Source organism: Nannospalax galili, unplaced genomic scaffold, assembly GCF_000622305.1.
Source record: "Nannospalax galili isolate Female #2095 unplaced genomic scaffold, S.galili_v1.0 scaffold1285, whole genome shotgun sequence".
Lineage (NCBI taxonomy): Eukaryota > Metazoa > Chordata > Mammalia > Rodentia > Spalacidae > Nannospalax > Nannospalax galili.
In genome coordinates, this window is record NW_008352386.1 from 302480 (window position 1) to 324491 (window position 22012).

The 22012-nt window shown below is 39.4% G+C and overlaps 1 protein-coding gene across 1 annotated transcript; it reads left to right on the forward strand.

Annotated features, from left to right (window-relative positions):
* Positions 1-1380: 1380 nt before the first annotated feature.
* On the forward strand, positions 1381-19067 carry Fundc1 (FUN14 domain containing 1). Its single transcript, XM_008849352.3, has 5 exons — positions 1381-1568; positions 2243-2399; positions 6485-6560; positions 15322-15450; positions 17619-19067. The coding sequence occupies exons 1-5, from the start codon at positions 1541-1543 to the stop codon at positions 17694-17696; spliced, it is 468 nt and encodes a 155-aa protein (XP_008847574.1). The 5' UTR covers positions 1381-1540; the 3' UTR covers positions 17697-19067.
* Positions 19068-22012: the final 2945 nt, after the last annotated feature.

The following is a 22012-nucleotide window of genomic DNA, read 5'->3' on the forward strand; positions in this document are numbered from 1 at the left end:
TATGGTAAGGACTAAGAAACACAAGTTTCTTAATAGTTAGTATAAATTAATATAATACAAATGATAATAAAGGTAAGCAGTTCAATTTATAGGGCTATTACCTGCTTAGAGAAATTCCCTTCCAACCATCAAATGACTGAAACAAATGTGAGCTATATAACTAAAAAAAAAGCCAGAATTTGAAATATTAAGTTCAAATATGCAAGTTAATATTTTAAGTAACATAATTTATACTAGAATGTCTTGACTTTCCATTAATGTTAATAATGAACGTGTTATTCAGTTTGTATAGATAATTCAGATATAACGCAAGTTAGAAATGACTTTGGTGCTAATTTATGTGAATTTGGGTTAGCTGCTTGGTTTTTACATTCTGTAGAATTCTATGGAGCCTCCCGGTGAAAAAGTTGACTTCATTCCTATATCAGATTTAAGTAACAATAATTATTATTTTTAAAAGGCCAGCATGGTAGCGTATGCCTGTAATCAGGGCACTGGAGAGGCTAAGGCAGGAGAAGCAAGAGTTGGGTACCAGCCTGGGCTACACAGTGAGACCCTGTCTCAAAAACAAACAAAACAAACTAAAAATGTAAGTCTGTTTGATCAGATCCTATAATTCCTAGTAGGCAGGGCATTGGGAACATTTCTGTCCCTTGATGAGCCCTTGGCATTTTAGAAAACTGTGGCTTGAAGCAGGTTTTCGCTTACATCATTTGCTAGCATAGTGCTCAAAACACTTATTTTTTCCAAAACAATTTAAAGAATTATTCTGACCCTTGCTAAAACGGTAAGGAAAACTGTTCAAGATTCTTGTAACAGGCATCATAACTACCACAGTAAGAATAAGGGATCTGTTTAAACTTGGAATACAGAAAAACAGATGGACCTCAGTGAGACTACTACCAAGAGGACACATTAGACAAGGGAATTCTTGCTAAGCTAATGTAGTAAGATTCTTCCTCAAGGAAGGTCTGGGCGTTCAGACGTCAAGTGGGGGGGGGGGCGGTGTTCATTAAAGTCAGCAGGATTCTGGCAAGATCCGGAGTAGGCAGGGCCAAGATAGGGCATAAGGCAAACACCTCATCAGAAAGCTTCAGAGAAGCCTCTTGACTAAAGTCTGGTTAAGACTCTGTGAACACCAAACTGATTTTCCTATCATATTACCGTGTGCGGTCCCAACACTCACTCCTCCTGCTCTGTGGTCTTTAACAAAATAACAAAACTATACTTAGGGAAAGTCTAGAGTTGGTTGGGGGACGCCCAGGCCATAGTGGAGAGGAGCATTGGACTACAGCTACCATAAGCCCTCGCGGGTTTGCGACCCGCCTGTTCCCGCCCCTAATCCCAAACTGTGCAGCTGCGCAGAAGGTCCTGCGCTGGGAAGAGTGGGCGGTAACAGGACATCCTTGTCTAGAGAAGGTGGTGAAGGAGAGGAAAAGAAAGAGACCATAGACTTCTACCTCGGCCTAGAGCGGTCCTTAAAGTGCTGGGGAGAGGAGGGCGGGCGGGGACCACCCCAGAACTAGTCGCCGGCGGTATCATGGCGTCCCGGAACCCCCCTCCCCAAGGTGAGCGGCCAGGGCCCGAAGTAGTATATGGGATGCGGCCCACAGCTGTCGACCTTGTTCCCAACTGCACTTCTTCTTTCCCCACCTCCAACATTTCTGGGGCTCCGTCTCTACACAGCCCCTTGGCGCACCACCCCTCCGAAGCAGACGTCTCCCTCCCTTCTGGAGCTCTGCATGGAGCCTTCCCCCACCACAACCCCCCACGGCCCTGCCCCCACCTCAAGCCCTTCCCAGTACTCAAACAGTGGGGGGTTGGGAGGTTGGTTGGTTTTGAGATCCACGCTGATTTCTTCTCGCTGGGTTCCCGACCTGTTCTTTTCAGGGGAGGAACACCCCTCCCTCCTCTTTTCTCACTGATGGAAATGGACCCTGCCCTGACCCTACTCTGATTGGCTGGGTGACCCCCTCACTTCTATGTAACTTAGCTGGCTTCTGGCTACGTGTCCCTAAGGCCTTGTGCCTTTGGAAAGGAAATGGAGATATTATTGCCAGACCCTTTACTCTTGAGGCCTTAGTCTCAGGGATTGAGTTAATCACACTCATTAGTTTCCATCTGGGCATTTTAGTTTTAGGCCAGACATAACACTGAGTTGTCACAGATTTTATGAAAACAATTTGTACGATGTATTTGTAGATTGATTCAATTTCTTTTTTCCCATTTTGTGTTTTTGAAGAATATGAAAGCGATGACGAGTCTTACGAAGTGTTGGATTTAACTGAGTATGCAAGAAGACACCACTGGTGGAATCGAGTATTTGGCCACAGTTCGGGACCTCTGGTAGAAAAATACTCAGTAGCTACCCAGATTGTAATAGGTGGCGTGACTGGCTGGTGAGAACATCTTTTTCATTAAGTTTCTTTGGGAACCTGGCTACTGTCCTTTTGTAAGTGGGCCAGTCACCATGCATATTCAGTGTTACTCATTCCACAGGAGCACTACTGTGAGGCTTTCCTTTCCGTGATATAATTGGTGTGATCTATCTTCAGACATCCCTGTTGGAATTTGGTGATCCCCACATGGCCACCACAGTTCCACTCTTTATCCTTCCTTTGATTCAATATATATGCCCTCCTTTTTCAAACTGAGCAAACAGAGTGGATCTGATAGGAAGAAATATGTGAGTTAATTATATGTAAATAGTTATTTGCCAGTCAGTGCCAACAACTGGGAAAACCTATGTTATACTCCCACAGAAGAACTGTCCTCTAGGATTGTCAGCTCTGTATATAGCATTGTAAATGCTATCATGATGTATCATGATGATACAGAGGCTCCTATTTCTTGTGTGCTCCTTCAGATTGTGCTCATGCTCTGAAGAACTGGGAACATTGTTTCTTTGTTGGAATTAATGGACTCATGGCTTATTCTGCAGTGACATTGTGGAGCACAGTAAGGAGGAATAGTTAATGACCTTTCAGTACACAGCAATTCAGAGCACATGATTGCAAGGTTGTTGCTGTGTATCTTAATTCTGTTATTTTTGGAATAAAGGATTAACCAAATAACAAGGGACAGAACCAGTTCAACTGCTTATTTTGAAAATGTTGATGCCCATAGAGAATTTTGGAAGTGATGGTGCTTAGCTTGCAAGCATTTGTTTTTAATTCTAAAGTAAACTGCATATCTTGTGTTAATTAAAATATTTGCATATTACCACTTGGCATGGGTAAATTACATTTTTGACTTGTATTTTACATGCACCTTAGAATAATGATGCGCCTCCTCTTTGCCTTCTCATAAATGCCCCTTTATGATTTAAAACAAAAAACAATTATGAAGATTCAGTGCCTGCAATATTTATTTATTAATGTTGCTTTGTGGAAAAAGCTTGTAGTTAGAACAAATTTCTGGTGAAGGCCTTGTGCAGAAAGCTTGCAATTAGAACAGAAATTTCTGGTGAAGGCCTTGGTCATTCAGATGATTCACTGTAGGCTGGTTATACCTCTGTCCCTTAAATAAGTTCATAAATTGTTGCCAGAGGTGATTGGTTAATGAGAGTCAGGGCCAAAAGCCCAGTGTTAAAAAATCAAGAAATAGAATTATCAGAGTATTGCACATTTTCTTTTCATAGGGCCAAGTCGGCTAAGAAGTGCCATAATTGGCAGGTGTTGAAAAGAGAGCAGCAGAAGTCACTAGGTTTGTCTTAGTGACCAGTGCTAGCAGTGGCACACGAGCTTGGGGAGCACCCAGGCTTGGATATTGGAGAGACCTGACTACTTTCCCTGTTTCTGAGCCTTTATTGTTGATGCCCCTGTAAGGGACACATTGAATTATTGATAATAATATATACATTTGGATTACAGCCAGAGATATCAGAATCAGCCAAGTATTCTGCCTAGGAGCTGTGTAATTGTTTGTTTTGTTGTACATTATTTATTTATTTATTTATTTATTTATTTATTTATTTGTGTGTGGGGGTGGGAGTGTGCATGCAGTGGAGCTTGTGTGGAGGTTGGAGGACAACATGTGGAGAGTTGGTTCTCTTCTTCCATCCAGCAAGTTCTGGGGATCAAGCTCAGTTTTTCAGGCTTGGTGGCAAGCGCCTTTACTTGCTGAGCCACGTGTAATAGAATCTAATATATGGGTGGTTTGTTTTTGTTTTTCTGTATTGCTTAGGATCAAATCAAGAGCCTTGCAGTCTACCACTCAGCTACATCATCAGCTATGTCTGTGATTTGTTGTAATGACCTTTCTACTGTAATGTAGATTCAGCTCAGTACTTTTTAGAATCTTCTTGGATTATAAAATTCATATGATATCATGGTGCATGTTAAACAGGAGCAGTTAATAAGCATGAACCTAACCAGCTAACACTTGAGACAAATTCAGAACTTGAATGAGGAGTCAAAGGAGATTATATTTAGCTGTAGGTGTTCAATGATAAGAAATGAAAAGCACTGTCAGAATGGGTGCTTGCTAGGAGTCCTGGAGGATTTGAAGACCAGTTCTTGTGTTCTTACAAGAACTAATCCTTCAGTTCTTGGTCTGGGAAGCAGTGTTACAGAATCCCAGCATTACCAAGGTAGTGATACCCTTAAGAATGGAAAGGAGGCCTGGCAAGGTGGTTCAGCAGTTAAAGGTGTTCAATCCCATATGATGGCAGGAGAGGCCCTCTGACCTCCCCATGTGCACTATGGCATGAGCATGCATGTAGATACACACACAAATAAATACATAAATAAATGTAAAAAAATTTAAAGACTGGAAAGGAAAAAAACAGAGTCATAATATTTTAGAGAGGGGGTATGGAGAACTTTCATTCAGTTGTATCAAAGATGAAGTCAGAAGAGTCTGAGATAAATATGAAGTGGCAAGCCTGAAGAATGGTACTATCACATAGAAATTGGATCCTAGTAGCAGTCATTTTCAGCTATGTGTTCTTTGGGACCTATTTAATACGTGGTTCTGAGCACTGGAGAAGCCCATCATGTAATATGAAATGCAAATTTTCTGTTTGGGAAGGTATGTTGGTTTCCTAGGACACTTGTAACAAGTAACACGAATTGTAGCTGAAAACAGCAGACATTGATTCACAGTTCTGGAGGCTGGAAGTTTGAAATGAAGGTGTCAGCAGGTTGTGTTGGGCCCCTGGTCTGGGGTACCCAATGTCCACGGGAGGCCGCACCCCAATAACTCAGTCCTCAGATCAGGAGATGCAACAAGCAAGAGGATTTAATCGTTTGTGCAGATGGGCTCCTGCCTCACTTGAGAGAGAGCAGCAGCCCTGAGCTCAGCTTACAGGCTTCTTTTAAAGGCAAAAACCACAAACCAAAACCGGCAGCAGTGGGAGGGGGCCGGCAGCAGCGAGAGGGGGAAGTTTCGGGTAATTTTCAGCTTGGGCACAGAGCATGAAAAGGTCAGCTTTTTCTCAGCAGTTAGATTTTACATCTTACTTCCTTGTACAGCTTCCCAGAATATTCTTCTTTTGATCTGGGGGGACTTGGTTTGATTCCATCACTTGGTTCCTTCTTGGAGGCCCAGAGGGAGAAATCTCCATGTTTCTCTTCTACCTGGTGATGGCCAGTAGTTCTTGGCTTTCCATGGCTTGCAGAGAGGTCACTCTAATCTCTCTCCCTTTATTGTCATCACCTGATCATCTTCCCTCTGTGTGTTTGTGTCTCTGTGACATGATTCATACTGAATTAAAGGTCTACCATGTACCACTATGACCTCATCATCCCTAATTACATCTGCAGTGAACTTATTTCCAAGTAAGGTCATGAATTTGGAGGAGACACCAACTGATGATCACACAAGATCGCGTCAGAAATCTGGGATTCTTTTGCACGATTTGGTTGTAGAATACCGAGGGGACTGCTAGCTCATTTACAGAGTGTGGGCTGACACTCCAGGTTAGATGCGAGGAAACAAGCTCAATAGAAAATAGGTACTGGATGGGGTGCTTATGCAGCAATGTGGGCAGTATAATCATAAAAGTACAACTGCGCCTTAAAGGACTGGAAAGCTATAGATGGGCAGAGCTGGCAGGAATCCCTAGAGGTGGGGAGATTAATAGCTCAAGCAAAGGAGATGATGCATTTTGGAAACTCACTGGGGTGGAGCAGGTTTGGGTAGCGTGGGTGTTGGCCAGGTGTATGCAATGTCTTGACTGTATTAAGCACAGCAAATAAATGGCTTACTGTGGGAAATTTCAGCTTGCACACATGTAGAGGGAGGATAGTGCACCCCTGAGTAGTCATGATTGGTTTCAGTAGCTTGTTGTTTTCCTCTAAATCTTCCTCTTCTCTCCTCACCTTAGTTTGCAGCAAATCTCTGACATTTTAGAGGGTGCATATTTGACTACCCTGTGTGACTGAAGGGAAACATGGCCATTAGGAAAGCCTTAAAAAGGAGAAGGGGACAGGGTTTAGTGTGCCATGGATTGTTCTCATCTTTGTTGTTTCTGTCATTAAAGGTGCGCAGGATTTTTATTCCAGAAGGTTGGAAAACTTGCAGCAACTGCAGTAGGTGGTGGCTTTCTTCTCCTTCAGGTATGTCAGAGCCTTGTGCGCTTGCGTCTGCCTACAGTAGGTAGCCCTTGGAAACAGAGATTGTCAGATTTACCTGTTTCATTCCTCTTCGTTTTAATAGAAAGTAGAATTTTTCTTTTAGGCCTTAGTTCATGAAAAACCATAATGAGTTTTAAAACTATATAATGAGTTTGGAAACTATAATGAGTTCAATCATGAAAGACAATAGATTAAAAATTGCTAAATTCTCTAATGTAAGCAGAGTGTCATCTCAACTGTTAAAAAGATAACTGTGAACCAGTTATGCTTATATAGGCCTGGAATCCCAACTACTCAGAAGGCTGAGACAAGTTCAAGACCTGGCTGTCTTAGTGAGAGACAGTCTCAAAAAACAAACAAACAAAAAAAAAAACAGGTGGGGCTGTAGCTCACTAGTTGGGCCTTTGTATAGCATACCCAAAGCCCTGGGTTCAGTACCCAGATCCGTGAATAAGTAAATAAATATGAAAACTTGATGACCAAAAACAATTCATTTTTGGATGCCGTTTTCCCAAATTACTCTTGAAGCATCTCCCTAGAAGAATAAACATTTCACCAAAAAAAAAAAAATTTATTTTGACTGCTCATCTTGACTGCTTTAAACCATGTTTAAAATTCAGTCACACAAATTTCAAAAGTTCTCTTTTCCCCTCTTAAACCTCTGTAATTTTTCTCCCCAGAGGAAGCTCAGCTATTAACAATTTCTAACATTTGTTGTTGTTTTGAGACAGGATCTCTCTGCAGCCACAGCTGGCTTGAAACTCGCTATGTAGACCAGGGTGGCCTCGATCTCTGATCTCTCAGAGATCTGCTTGCCTCTGCCTCCTAAATCCTGGGATTAAAGGTGTGTGCCACCACACCCAACCCTCTAACATATTTTTTAAACTGAAAAATCAGAGCCTGGTGTTCTTGTCCAGGCCTGGAATCCCAGAAATCATGAGGCTGAGAAGCTGAGCAGAAGGATCTAGAGTTTGAGGCCAGCCATGACTACAGTAATATAACAATTGGGGGCGGCGGGGATGGGCGGACAGATGATGTAGAAAGTGGAAAATTAAGCTAAAAAAGCATCCATAATCCTATCTATAATCCTATTTCTGAGGCAAGTGGATGAAAATTTTAATTTTGTTCGTCCTTTTTTTTTAAGGTCTAAAAGCGCTTTGCTATTAGAAGGCATTTATCAGGATATTATCTAGCTTTCATATCTGTTTCGTGCATATTTTCCCCAAAATATCATTCCCTGAAGAAGATCAAATATAGTAAATCTTCAAATGGAAACTCTCTGGAATGAATGTCAGCAACAGTTTTGAAGATACTGTCAGTTATACCAGATTTAAAAAAGATCGATATTCATAGCAACCTGAATCTGACTTTAGTACCTAAGTCATTGATCCTGTAATAACCAATGTAGTTACCTTAAGTGCAAAGGGATAGTATTTATCTGAATTAAGCGCTGATCTTGGCTAGTTAACCAAACAGCTGTTTTAAGGATATATTTTATAGTAGTGACAATATTAAGAGTAATTCTTGTGGTAGGAGATGAAAAAGATTATTACTTTCTAAATTTAGTCCTTTGGATGAAGAGAATTGTATTTATAGTTTTATATTTTGATTTTTTATAGAATCAAGAGTATATTTAATTCTATTAGTATTTTGTTTTGTTTTGTTTGTGTGTTTGAAAAAGGGTCTCCCTGTTTGTTTGTTTGTTTCTTTGAGATAGGGTCCCCTTGTAGCCCCAGCTGGCCTGGAACTCACTATGGAGATCAGGCTGGCCAATCTACCTGCCTCTGCCTTCTGAGTCCTAGGATCAAATGCATGCAACACTGCACCCAGCTCTATCGGTATTTTGAAAACTCAGTTGTCATTTCTGTGCAGTGCCAAAGGATACTAGACTGAAGCAGAACTTACTAAAAATGTTCATAGAATAGAGAGAATTGAGTGTTTATTTTAATGTATTTCTGCATATTGGCTTCTGAGAAGTCTATATCAGTCCATTCAGTATTCACTGTTCAAATCCACATTTTGCCTTTTCTGCCTCCTACTTTTCCACACTTGATGTATGTGGTTTTTTTTTTTTGAAATCTCCAAGGCAAAAGGACATGGGTCCTATCTACATCAAATTGCTTTTACCCACAAATATAATTAGCCTTGAAAACTCAGTAAGAGGAACCTGAAAAAGAATAGAGGAATAAATGGCTTTTAGGCTAATTGCCCAAGATTCTTTGGCCTGCTTCTATGTATTTATAACCTTTGCTTGTAATTAAAGATAAACATTAGTTTAGTTAGAGAGCTTAAAGCTTTTCTAGTGACAATATTAAGTGTTTTCAGTAGATATTTATCATACCGCCGTCTTAAAATAGACATTGGGGCTGGTCTGAGTGCAGTAGCATTTACAACTAATTGATGGCAGCCAATTACAGAAGTCTCTGCTCTCCCTGCTTCTCTTAACAGGAAAAAAAAAGACGATGGTATATGAGTCTTTGAGGGTTTTTTTTTTTTTAAGTTATACATACTTGTAATTCAAAGGCTCACATACTTGAATGGGACTTGTTACAGATTAATCCTCTGCCTCCTTCCCTGTCCTCATTTTCCCCTCCCTTGAGGTAACCACTTTAATTTTTGGCAGAGCACCTTTTCCCTAAGCAAGTTTAATTAGCCAGTTTTTGATCTTCTGGTTACAGGTATTCACTAGCCACTTCCTGGCTTTGGCTATCATTTCTTGAGCTTGTGTGTTCTGTCCACATCCCGTTCTGCACGCGGAATGCTCTCTGCCCCTCCATCATGCCCTCCTGCTGCATCATGACTATTATTTCATAATTGTGTATGATTCATACCTAGGGTTAACTGAGCTTATTGAATTTTTGTCTTTAGCTGTGTTTGGGAAGGTTTCGTTTATTATTTCCAGTAGGAAGTTTGGAACTTTTTTCTTCAGATGAAATCTCATTATCTAAATCTTGTGGTCATATGCGTCAGACAGGCCTGTGCCACGCTCCTGTGCCTGCTTGTTTTCGAGGCCTGGTATGCACCTCTTCTGCAATTTCCCTTCTATACCACTCTGAGTAGTCAGTCCCTCTGCATTTCTTTTAGTTTTCTTCCTGTGTCTTAAGTTGTCTTGATCTCTTATTTTCAAGAAATACATCTTCCAGTAACTTTGGGAGAAAATGAATGTGGGTAGTATAATTTTTGATGTTTTGTATGTCTGAAATTTCTTCATTTTCTCTCATATTTGAGTATGAGAAATAATAGTTGAGCTGGGTTTAGATATTGCTTCATTGTCTTCTGACTTCATTGTTGCTATTAAAAGTCTAAAGCAGTTTGAACACCTAAATATTTGTATGTAAACTTTCCTCTCCCAATGAATGATCTTACGATTTTCTTTTTGCCCTTAATGTTTCCATTTTTCATATTGATAGTCCTTACTGTGCTCTGTTCTTACCCATTATGCTGGAAACTTAGTGTTCCCTTTCAGTTTGGGAAATTTTTTTAATTTAAATTATTAGTTAACGATTTCTTCCATTCGTGTATTCCCATCACTTCCCCCCTTTCCCCATGTTTCCTATTAATGTGGATCTCCTGGACTGGCTGTTCAGTTTTCTTAGCTTGTTTTTCCAATTTTTCAGTTCTGTCTTTTTGATTTGCTTTCTGGAGATATTGTCAACTTCATAGCCTGACTTTTTTTCTTATCTGCTTGCTTGCTTATTTATTTGTTCATTTATTTATTGTTGTTGAGGATTGAAGCATTCTACCATTGAGCTACATATAGCTCCAGCCCTTGTGCTTGTATTTTTAATGTCCATGAGCTTATTATTATTTAAAGAACCCACAGAGGTCTACCTGCTTCTGCCTCCCAAGTGCTGGGATTAAAGGTGTGTACCACCACACCTGGCTCCACTTTATTTTTTGAGATAGGATCCCTCACCGATTCTGGAACTGGCTGTTTCAGCTAGACTGGCTGGCCAGTCCTCAGTGCTGGAATTACAGATGTACTTAGCTGCATCTGCTTTTAAGTGGCTACTACGGATCCAAACTCAGGTTCTCATGTTTGTGCAGCAAACCCTTTACCCACTGAGCCATTTCCCTAGCATTTATTTATTTATTTATTTATTTATTTATTTATTGTTTGGTTTTCTCTTATGGTGGTGGGGATCAAACACAGAGTCATGTACATACTTAGGCAAGTGATTTACCACTGTGCTATACACTCAGCTCTTGTTTTGTTTATAAATCTCTTTCTATACAGTGCCTCTTCTCCTAAATTTTTGGTTTGTTTTGCAGTGTTAGGGATTGAACTGAGGCAAGGAACATGCTGTGAAAAGCATTCTGACTTTCAACTATATCCCCAGCCCCTTGTTTAAGTGTGTCCCCTTCCCTGCTGGTTTATTTTGGTCTCTAGTTTTCATGTTAAAAGCTTTCCTTCATGCCTGATGGTCCTTGGTTTTCTAAATTTAAGACCTAGGCCCTGAAACCTGATGGAAAACTCTAAACGTGTGATGGTGATGGGGCTTTCCGTTATAGGAAATCTAATGAGTCCAAGAAAAATAATCTAAAGATCTGAAATTGGGGGTTGGGGAGTCTTCTCAGTGAAACAGCCACCAAATTGCCTATAATGAGTATCACAAGTAGAAAACCCCATCTCCTTCTTTCTAGTTTTCAAGCAGATATGAATCTTTGCTTGAAAGCCTGGCCCTATTTTTAATGTGTATTTTTTAATTGCTCTGGGAATCGAACCCAGGGTGTCCTGTGTGCTAGACCAAGCACTCTACCACTAAGCTATACCATCAGCTCTTTTTTTTTTTTTAACTTGGAAGCTTTTATTTTATTGAAACCTCTTCACCTAATTTCATTAAATATTTTAATGTTGTAGAAAACTCAAATATAGTTCAAAAATGGTCATCATTGCTCTACCCCCTCTCCAGTATGTCGATTTGCATTTCTTTATAATTACTTAGATGAGTTAGGAGTCAACAGGACTGAACTGGGTCCTCTATGCTCAGTTCTGACAAGCTACTTGCCCATTAGGTTGGATATACCTGACTCTCACTGGGAACAGATTACTTGTCCTTGGTCATCTTTGCACTGCAGCATACTGTTCAGTTTGGACCAGTCCCCTTCATTTTGACCAGGTTGCTCTCTAAGGGATGATAGTCATGGACTTCTCAAGGAAATATCTTCAGTGCTAGTGGGTCATATCCATGTCAGACAGACCATTCTCTTGCTCATGATGGGACCCTTTGGGAGAATGTAGCCCAGTTACTTTGTTACAGTCTTCTTTGAACCAGATTAGTTAATATGTTTTGGGGTATTCACTATTTTTTATCATCATGCATTTGGTGTGTCTTATTTATCTTTTGCCTGACATTATTTGTGACTCTAGGGGCACAGTGATTCATAGTCTGGTGAGAGAGATAGATGTGAGCAAAGAAATTTAATCATCTGGTGAGGGCTGAGCTGGATGGGTGCACACAGTGCTGAGAGCACAGGGAAGAGCTTGAAGTGCTTGGAGATCTTGGAGAAGGAGAGCTGGGAGAGAGAGATTTAAATCCTTGGTATCTCAAAGTTTTTCATTTCACCTGCAACTGTGTGATATTTTACCCCCCAAAAAGAGTGTCTCCACAATCTGTTTCTCAAATAACTTGAATTTACTAACTTTGGGTAACATTTTTTTTGTATTTATTATATATAAAATGTTATTTGTGAGAATTTATTTAATCAATCTGATTAAATAGCCTCTTTTATTCAGTTTGGGGTGGGGGTAGGTAAGCAGTAACCCCGAGGCAATGAAATTTAGGTTTTTGATGATTTCATCATTAATGAACTCACAGCAAAAGGTTGACTTTTTAAAAACTTCATAACTTGGAGTGGTAAATCTTGAACATGACAGTTGAATTGTGGATTGCCATGTGTGGTAACATAGATAACACGTTGGTTTATTCTAACCAAAAAAATAAAGCTATGTACATCCTAGGTTAAATTCTCTAAAAGTTTCAAAGTAATGAACTAGTTTGATTACTTAGTATAAGTAAGGAGTCCTTTCAATTTATATGTAGAATAGGCTCCTCTAAAGTTCATTATCACCTCCATGACTGTCACCAAATCTGGGGTCAAATACTGCCATTCACTTGCCATTCGATTTGATCACTTCTCTTTTGTTGAGACTGTAGTCTGATGTGATAAATAGACTGTGATGTGTAGTCTGAGGTGAATAAATAGAGGAGTAATTGCAGCAAAAAATTCTTCTCTGGAGTCAAGTCACAGAGAAAATAAAACCTAAGATTTCCAGTCAAACTGTAAAATAAAATATTTTTATTATATGAAGTATTTTCTATGTGATTAAAAAGTCAAAGTGGAGTTCAGTAGAGGTGGTACCATAGCATACAGAAAGCTATCAAAGGAGAAATGGGGAAAATGGGGACACTTTACATGGGGACAGTGGGGAAGGTGGATAAGACAGGGAGAGAAAGAGGAGACATAAGTAGTGCCTAGGCAGTATAAAAAAAGAGAGGGAATCGTATTAGTCCAAAAACCTACTGAAAAATTACACATACAGTTTCCCTACATGAGTCCATGTGTATGGCTGAAGCTACATAGCAAGAAACAATGCCAGACAGGAGAAACCTTCCTTTGAGTTTGTCCAGGGTGGTCCAAGAGACTCCCAAAATTACACAGGCTATTACTACAGTCCTTGATTGCCTTCCAGAACTTGATGGTAAGACCTATTGCTGAGGACAGCACATACTTTGGAAACAAGATTTGGAGCAATAGAGCTGGAACTGACCTGGAAGCCACCTCCTCTGAAGGCTGCCTCTCATAGCTTTGGAGAGCACTATGCATGCTGATAAGGGAGAACATCAATTAATGGTCCAACCCCAGCTTCAAAGCCTGAAAACCATATCAGTGACCAACCAGCACAGCAAACAACATTGGTGCAGTAGTGGCACTTTTACCTTGGGAGTAATCAACAGCTGCCTGATTGGACTTAAAGCCCAATCAGTGGGAGGAAACTCATGTCTGGTACTGTACACCTAGTCAGGTACACATAGCTGGAGAGGTCATAGATCTTAGAGAATACCCAAGGCTCTCACATCCATAGAAAAATGTAATTTCTTACTATGTGCAAAATATGGATCCTTAAATTACAGACAGGTATCCCAGTCACTACCCTTCAAAGTAGCTTCTTTTTCAATAGAGATTATTACAGAGTTACACCACTGGTCACACACAGAGATTCTCTGTGAATTGCCCAAGCCTAAGTGGCACATCTAGGATGCAACCTCTACACCTGAGACTCATGGAACATAGAACAGGGGATGAAGAGAACACTAGTATATCTTTCAATTCTCATCAATGAAGCTCCCTCCTGCAACAGAGGGCCAGGAACACAAAAGGCCACAAATGGCCAAAACGCAGAGAATAAGAGTTGGCAGAGTGTGGGCCTTTGGACAGGACTCCTATATTGATGTACACTCACCCAGGGCTCAGGGACCGTTGCAGAAGAGGGGGTGGAAAGATTGTAAGAGCCAGGGAGGAGATGCATGACCATTTGGAAATGGTCCTACAGGCGCCTGGGACCCTTCACATACAAACCTACAGCAATGGTGTCAGCATACACAAGACCCATGCAAACTTAGGCAGACGAAAATCCAGCACAGAACTGTGGAATGAACAGCAAACCCCAATCTTAGTCGAAATATTGGCAGCTGATTACTGCTGGATGAGGAAGAGCTGATCTTCTTGAAGGGAGAGACTCAAGATAGGCTGACTAAACCCCAGTGGATGAACTTGTGCTGAGGGACATCTTGGGACACTAACTTTTCATAATAGGCCTTAATTCAAATGACAGAATGTATGAACTCCAGTGGAGGGGCTATGAGAAAGTGCCAAAGGGGAATGAGGAGAGGGGTATAAAGTTGATTTTATGTATGAAATACACAAAATTTCAATAAATTTATAAAAAAATCAAAGTGATATATTAAAAGCTTCTAGAGTGAATAAGATTGATAGAAGTGACTTAATAGTATATGTGGTTTATTTAGTACTTGTATACTTATATATTTATGTTTTATTATTTGAAAACACTGACTGTACTGGTTACATCTTGCTGCTGTTCTTATCCTAATTTTGCAGTGGTTCAGTGGCCCCATATGAGGCTTCTTATGATGAATAAGCATTTAGCTATTGTTCTATTAAAAGGATTTATAGCATGAAACTTGTATAGAAAGCAATTACCAGAAAGTGTTCTTAAGTCGAGTCGAAGTTAGTGAAGCGCCTATTTTGATTTCTTTAGTGATCTATTAGCTGATTGGCTTCTGATTCCTAGCTATTAAATATCTACTGAATTAAAAAGTATTTTTGTTAGTTATATCTGAATAATCTCTCTATCATTTTAAGTGATTTCCTTTTCCAAAATGTATGATGATTGAAATTATAGTAGTTATAATGCAGTTTTTTCAATCTTTCCCATTGTGTACTATACTTTTCTTAACCCAGTGTTCAGCACATCTAAGTAGTCAGTTATTATGTTTAATGCCTGTTTCTCTGACTGGCCTAGAGCATTCTGAGAGTGGGGGCTTATGTCTCCTTTGTTCAGTGCTTGGCTAAGAGCAAGCATTCGGTACCTCCTCTTGAATGAGTAAATTAGTCAGGAAATAAGAGTTTCTTAGAAGCATGAATCTCTCAAAATCTAAATGGTCACATAATTGTGATCACATAAGTTGATAATAGTCAACTTTCATTACATTTTTTGCAGGTTGCCAGTCACAGTGGCTATGTGCAGATTGACTGGAAGAGAGTTGAAAAAGATGTGAACAAAGCAAAAAGACAGATTAAGAAGCGAGCGAACAAAGCAGCGCCTGAAATCAACAACGTAATTGAAGAAGTAAGATGAAAAGCAACTTTGGCTTCTCTTTCTTGTTATGAGTCTCAGTAGAAAATATAACTGGGGATTGCATTTTTGATGGTGCTTTAGCTGGGCAAGGTAGCCGATGCAAGTAATCCCAAAACTTGGGAGACTAAAGTAGGAGGATTGCCAGGAGTTACAGACCAGCCTGGGCAGTAGAATGAGACTGTCTCAGAAAAGCAAAGAAAAAACCAAAACCGAAACAAAAGCCAAAACAAAATGAAAGTAGTTGAGAATGCTACTTAATTGAGATTCATTAATTGATAGATTTTTTTAAATTGGCATTTTTATTGTATTTTTGCAAATTTCATGTGCCTTGTTTCAGATTTCTTGTCCACGTCCCCATGTCTATGCTAGAATTTTGTTTGGTTTGAGCTTATATAGGACTTATGCATGCTGTCACCATTGCTGTGAGTTTATATGATCAATTTCCAAGCCACCTGAAAAGCTTTCATTGTTGTCATCCACCCCCCCCCCCCCCGCTTAGAATCTTTCCACCTCCTTTTCCACAATGATCCCTGAACCTTAGGAGACCGAGGTTTGAAATAGGTGTCCTAATCAGGGATAAGCATTCACCCCACGCTTAGAATCTTTCCACCTCCTTTTCCACAATGATCCCTGAACCTTAGGAGACCGAGGTTTGAAATAGGTGTCCTAATCAGGGATAAGCATTCTGTAGCCTCTTGTTCTCTGCACAATGGCCAATTGTGAGTCTCAACCACCATCTGCTGCACAGGGAAACTTCTTTGGTGAGAGTTGAGAGATACATTCATCCTATGTGTACATGTTGCACTGAAGTTGCACTTAGAATTAAGCGTCTTACAGAGACTTATTCTCTTTGTTTGACCAGTTCTGGAATTCTGTAACAGTCTCCATTTGTTGCAAAAAGAAGCTTCTTTGATGAGGGGTAAAAGGTACACTTGTCTGTAAATATGAGGATGCATATTTAGAATATAGTAAGAAATTACATTTGTCCAGGGATGTGGCAAAAGTAGGTTTTTCTGTAAGATCTATGACCTCTCCACCCATGTATATTTCGCTGTTTATAGTGCTGCACAAAAGTCCCCTTCTATTGAGTGGGCCTTAATTCCAATGACATAGCTGTTGATTACCCCCCAAGATACAAGTGCCACTACTGTAGTCTTCAGCAATAGAGTCTTACCTTCAGGTTCTGGAAGGTAATCAAGGGTTGTAGCAGTAGCTTGTATTATTTGGGGAGTCACTTGGACTACCCTGACAAACAACTTGAAAGGAAGTTTCTCCCTCCTGGCACTGTGTTTTTTCTTATATAGCCTTCAGCTATACATATGTATGTGTGTATATATCTATAGATATAAAATATGCATATTTTTCAGTAGTATTTTGAACTAACATATTTTCATCTGGTTTTTTACACCATCTAAGCAGTATTTATCTCTCCTCTTACTTCCCCTCTATAACCCTTCCTACTATCTCCTCAGTTAAAGTAGTCCTCCCTTTTCCCTGTTCCCCCCTTAATAACATCTGTCACCTAGGTAATAAACCCCTCTCTTAAGCTCCCTTCTTCCCACTTTAAATTTGCAATTTTTAAACTTTATTATTTTTATTTTACATGTATGAGTGTATTACTTGCATGTATGTTAAGTGCACCCATGTAGTGCAGTGCTTGAGGTCAGAAGAGGGCATCAACTTCCCTGGAATTGGAATTAGGGATGGTTGTTAACTACCATGTGGGTGCTGGGAATCAAACCTGGGTCCTCTGCAAGAGCAGCTAGTACTTTTAACTGGTCATCCATCTCTCTAGCCCTAGATTTGCAATTTTTTATTATTGTTAAGATATATATAACAAAATTTCCCATTTCAACCATGTTTAAGTATACAGTACAGAAGCATTAAATACATTCATACTCCTATGCAACCATTACCACTATCCATTTGCAAAACTTTATTTTATAAAATCATTTTAATAAACATGAATTCCCCAAATTTCCCCTCCCCTCAGCCCTTCGTAACTTACCTCCATTCCACTGTGTGACTTTGTGGCGTATTCATAAGTAGAACTGTACATTTGTTCTTTTGTTGTCTGTCTTATTTCATTCAGTGATAAGGTTCATTCACTTTGTAGCATAATTAAGAGTATTTTTGTTGAAACTTACTTTGTTTTTCAGGCAACAGAATTTATCAAGCAGAACATTGTGATATCCAGTGGCTTTGTGGGAGGTTTTTTGCTAGGCCTGGCTTCTTAAGGACTTAAATGCTCTGTCTTACTGATCCTGACTGTGAGAAGAGAAGTGGTGGTGACAGCACATGCCATCAGAGTCTCCAGAGTAAGGAACAACCAACGAGATGGACAATTCAAGTGCAACAGCTTAGCATTCTGCCATCTGAAGCTTGGCGGGCTAGTATCTGCTGTAAAACAACCAGTGTGGGATGTGAATCATATTCTTGAGCAGATCGTGGCTTTTGCCATTTTTTTTTAATTTACATCTGTTTAGAAACACCTATAAATATCACCATTGGATATAGATAAGGGGAGAGGGATAAGAAAAGAAAAATCTATGTATACTGTCCAATGAAATAGTACCCTGTTTTTATTTAAATGTTCTTCTTTCTGTTTTAATTATTGTGCCAATAATTGTCTCATAGCGTCAATATTAGGACTAACTTTTTAAAAGATGTGTTTGCAATAAACTGAAGAACTGTAGTGCCATTTCGTGGAAGGCTTTAGAAATAATAGAATTGTTAAAGATACTAAACTCTTATGTACAAATTTTTATGTTGTGTGCCCCCGCCCCATTTTTCTTACTTTGCTTATAGAGTAACTTTACATTTCAAAGAAGGCTCCTCTAAGGAAATACGACATGCCTGAAGCTATTTTTCCTTTTCTAGTGTCCACAGTTTTTAAAGTACCTTCCAATATGTTAGCTTCTAATTCCTTGGTTTTATATTATTTATTTAGCCTGACAGCCTGGGCAGAGAGAACACATTAGTTATGTCATTGATATAGTTTATTGACCTCAAATGTGTTTCATTTTTATTTCTAAAAATCCTATTATTATTGGTCCTTTTCTTTACCAAGAGGTACAAATTACTTTAAAATACTTAGTGATAGTACATACATTTACTGTCTGAAGAATTGTGTTTTTTCTGTCTAATTATAAAATTATAGCTTAAAAAGAATTGTCTCCTGGGTGGCATGTGAGACGTGAGTACTAAGACTCGTAGGCTTTGGAAGCATTATGTTGCTTGAACACCAGGTCACTTAGCTTGTTTCTCAGCCAGCATCACACTTGCTCACAGTATTCTTTGTTCAAGAAAAGCTTTTTGTATTGTTAGTTTTGCCCATAGAGCTCTAGGTTGATGTTGGGCAAAAAGAGCAGAGCAGTATAGATTGGAGTCCCTCAGAATGGAAAGACTCTAGATACTCTATCTCCTTTAGCTAGGAAGCCTCCAGAGTATATTTTGCGTATTGTAAACGTGACATTTTATGTTTTCAATATTGGTTACAAATGTGCTTTTCATGAGACTCCTTAAAATCAAATGTTGAATCGTTCTTTAATTTCTTTTATTCTCATTAGTGCCTCGGCTAAATAAAATTTGGACTTTCTTAATATGAAGTGATTACGCCTATAAATACTTTTATTCTTCTTTGAGCTTTTCTTTATTTGTGAACTTGCCAAACTTTTCGTTGCTATAAAATTAAAAGGAAAAAATGTCACAATTGTGTTCAGGTCAAGTTGACCTTGGCCCTGTTTCTGTGTGCCATCCCTGTCTGCTCCCATACAGCGAGACAGGCTACTTCAGGGAGCTTCAGTCTCAGTTTTCATTTTGAAAATGTTTGTAGTGTCTATTCTTTACATGCTGCACTAGAAAAGTAGGGAAGACACAGAATGTTTGCTCTCAGGCTTTCAATTAGAGATATTAAAATCTTCTAATATGAAAGATTGGATAATGCAGGAGATATTGGTATATAATGTAGTAGCAAATGAGTAGCAGACAGAATTATTTTGAGTGTCCAAATATACAAGTGAAAACTAGAGCTAGAAATGGTGGTACACCCCTGTAATCCCAGCACTCAGGAGACTGACACAGGAGGATCACAGTGAGTTGGAGGCCTGCCTGAGCTACAGAGTGAGACCCTTCCTCAGAAAATGAGAGCAACAATGAAAATAAAAGCAGCAAAAGATAGCATTGTGTTATACATTTCTAAATATATTGAGATGTTTGAAAATCTTTGTATGCAAATGAAGCATTATTAGCAGTACTCTCCATACTGTCCTATCTCTCAGTGCTGTTCTGCCTCTTGCGTACGCTGCTCTTCCCTCCAGGTTGAACACTATTTGAAGCAGTTGTGTTAATCATCTCTTAACTTGTAAGGCATATAATACAGGCTAAGTTTACCTACTGTCTTAGTTTGTTCTTCATTGCTGTGACAAAACACTCTGACCAGTACCAACTTGGGGAGGAAAGGGTTTATTTATCTTACATCTCCCAGGTCACATGCAGTTCATCAGGGAGCCCAAGGTAGGAACTCAGGGCAGGAACCTGGAGGCAGGAGCTGGAGCACAGGCCATGGAGAAATGCTGCTTACAGGCTTGCTCCCTGGGCTCCTGCTCAGCCTGCTTTCTTATGCAACACAGGCCCACCTGCCCAGGGGTGGCACCACCCACAGTGAGCTGGGCCCTCCCACATCACTCATCAAGAAGATGCCCTTCAGACATGGTCACAGGCCAGTCCAATAGAGGCAATTCCCCGATTGAGGCTCCCTCAACCCAGGTGTGTCAAGTTGACACTAAAGCTATCCAGCACACCTACCTTATCTGAAATCTTGGAGCCAGAAGTATTTCACATTTCATGTTTTGGAATATATTTTAGTTACTTTTTTGATGCTGTGACAAAATACCCTGACAAAAGCACCTTGCAGGGTTTGTTTTGGCTCACAGTTCAAGGGTACAGTCCATCATCGTGGAGAACTCAAGGCATCAGGACCTTAAACATTGTGCCCTCAGGCAGAAAGAAGAGAACAGTGAATGCTTATGCTCAACTAGCTGCCACCCTCCTTTATTGTAGGTTTTCCTACCTCAATTAACCTAACCAAGATAGTCCCTTCCAGGCATGCCCAGAGGCTAACTCATCTAAACACTCCCTCTGGTGTACCTGGAAGCTTGTCTTTTAGGTAATTACAAATCCTGTCAAGATGACAATCTACTGACTAGCACAATTTGTTTATGCATAATGAGATATCTTGGGGGTGGGACCAAAGTCTAAATATGAAATTCTTTTATCTTTCATATGCATTTTCTACAGGTAGCCTAAGGATAATGATAATTTTATATGATGCTTTTCTATATTGCAGTTTAGGGGGCTAGGAGTGCTTTAAACTTGAGGATAATGCATAAGCTATTGTGTACCTGCATTTTGATTGACCCATTGCATGAGCTCACATGTGGAGTTTTCTACTTGTAACATGTAGGCATTGACAAAGTGGGGAGTGTTTTAAATTTGAATTTCATATTGGGAATATGCAATCTGTATAGTGCTTTACTCCTGATAGGTATTCAGCTAGCATTAAGGGATGAATAAGTATGCAAAAAGCATATTTGTTAGATTTGGTGTCACCCTATAGGAAAATGTTCCTTTGTAGTGCTCCAGTGAAACAAAAGTTCCATAGGAAATAATAACTTCGTAGAGCTCGTTTGCAATGAAATGCTTAAATAGCCTTTTGTCTGAAATGGAAATTTTTGTGTTTCAGGGCATAAAACTTAACTTATAGAATATAGCTATTTTGTGTCTTGGGCTTTGGAAGATATATAGGGACATTTGACTCTTTTATAGTTCTTATCCTTTCTCAAGAATAGATGTTTTTAGTATATTTTCTTATTTCAAACACAATATGAATGAAATCTATTCTTTTTATAGAAGACTAAATCAGCATGAAGTTTTCCTTTATTAAAACAGACTTTAAGTTTTCTTTATCAACTTCAAGTAATATCTCCCAATTCCTTAAAACGAAAGATGAATATAGTAGGATCTCTTCCCTCCTGATCTTTGTTAAAATTGTAAGTTCAGTTAAGGGCATATTCAAATGGTAGAATTTTATGATTATTAAGAACAGTGTAGAGTTATATAACTTAGTGATAAAACAAGCATACCTAGATACTTGTGTTCATCACGATTATTTCACAGAGGTTGAGGCTCAGGATTTTCACTTCGTGATTTCACCATTTCTATATTGTCTGAGGTATGTGTACTGAGCGCATGCTAATTTACAGCTAAAACAAGTTCAGAACCAGGGATCAGAATTTAAAACTAATGGTTTCTGCTTTTATCAAAATATTGGACATAGTTCAAGAAGTCAAATAGGCTTCTAAAGTAAGAAGTAAGGCATCTAAACAAAAAATCACTTCCCTATTCCTACCTCTGTCAAATTCAGTGGCTTTTCCCTGATAGATGTTTAAACTATTTTAGATGTTTCTCTTCTTATTTACTACAACCATATTTCTTGGACTATTTTTAAGAGAGAGAGGAGAGAGAGAGAGAGAGAGAGAGAGAGAGAGAGAGA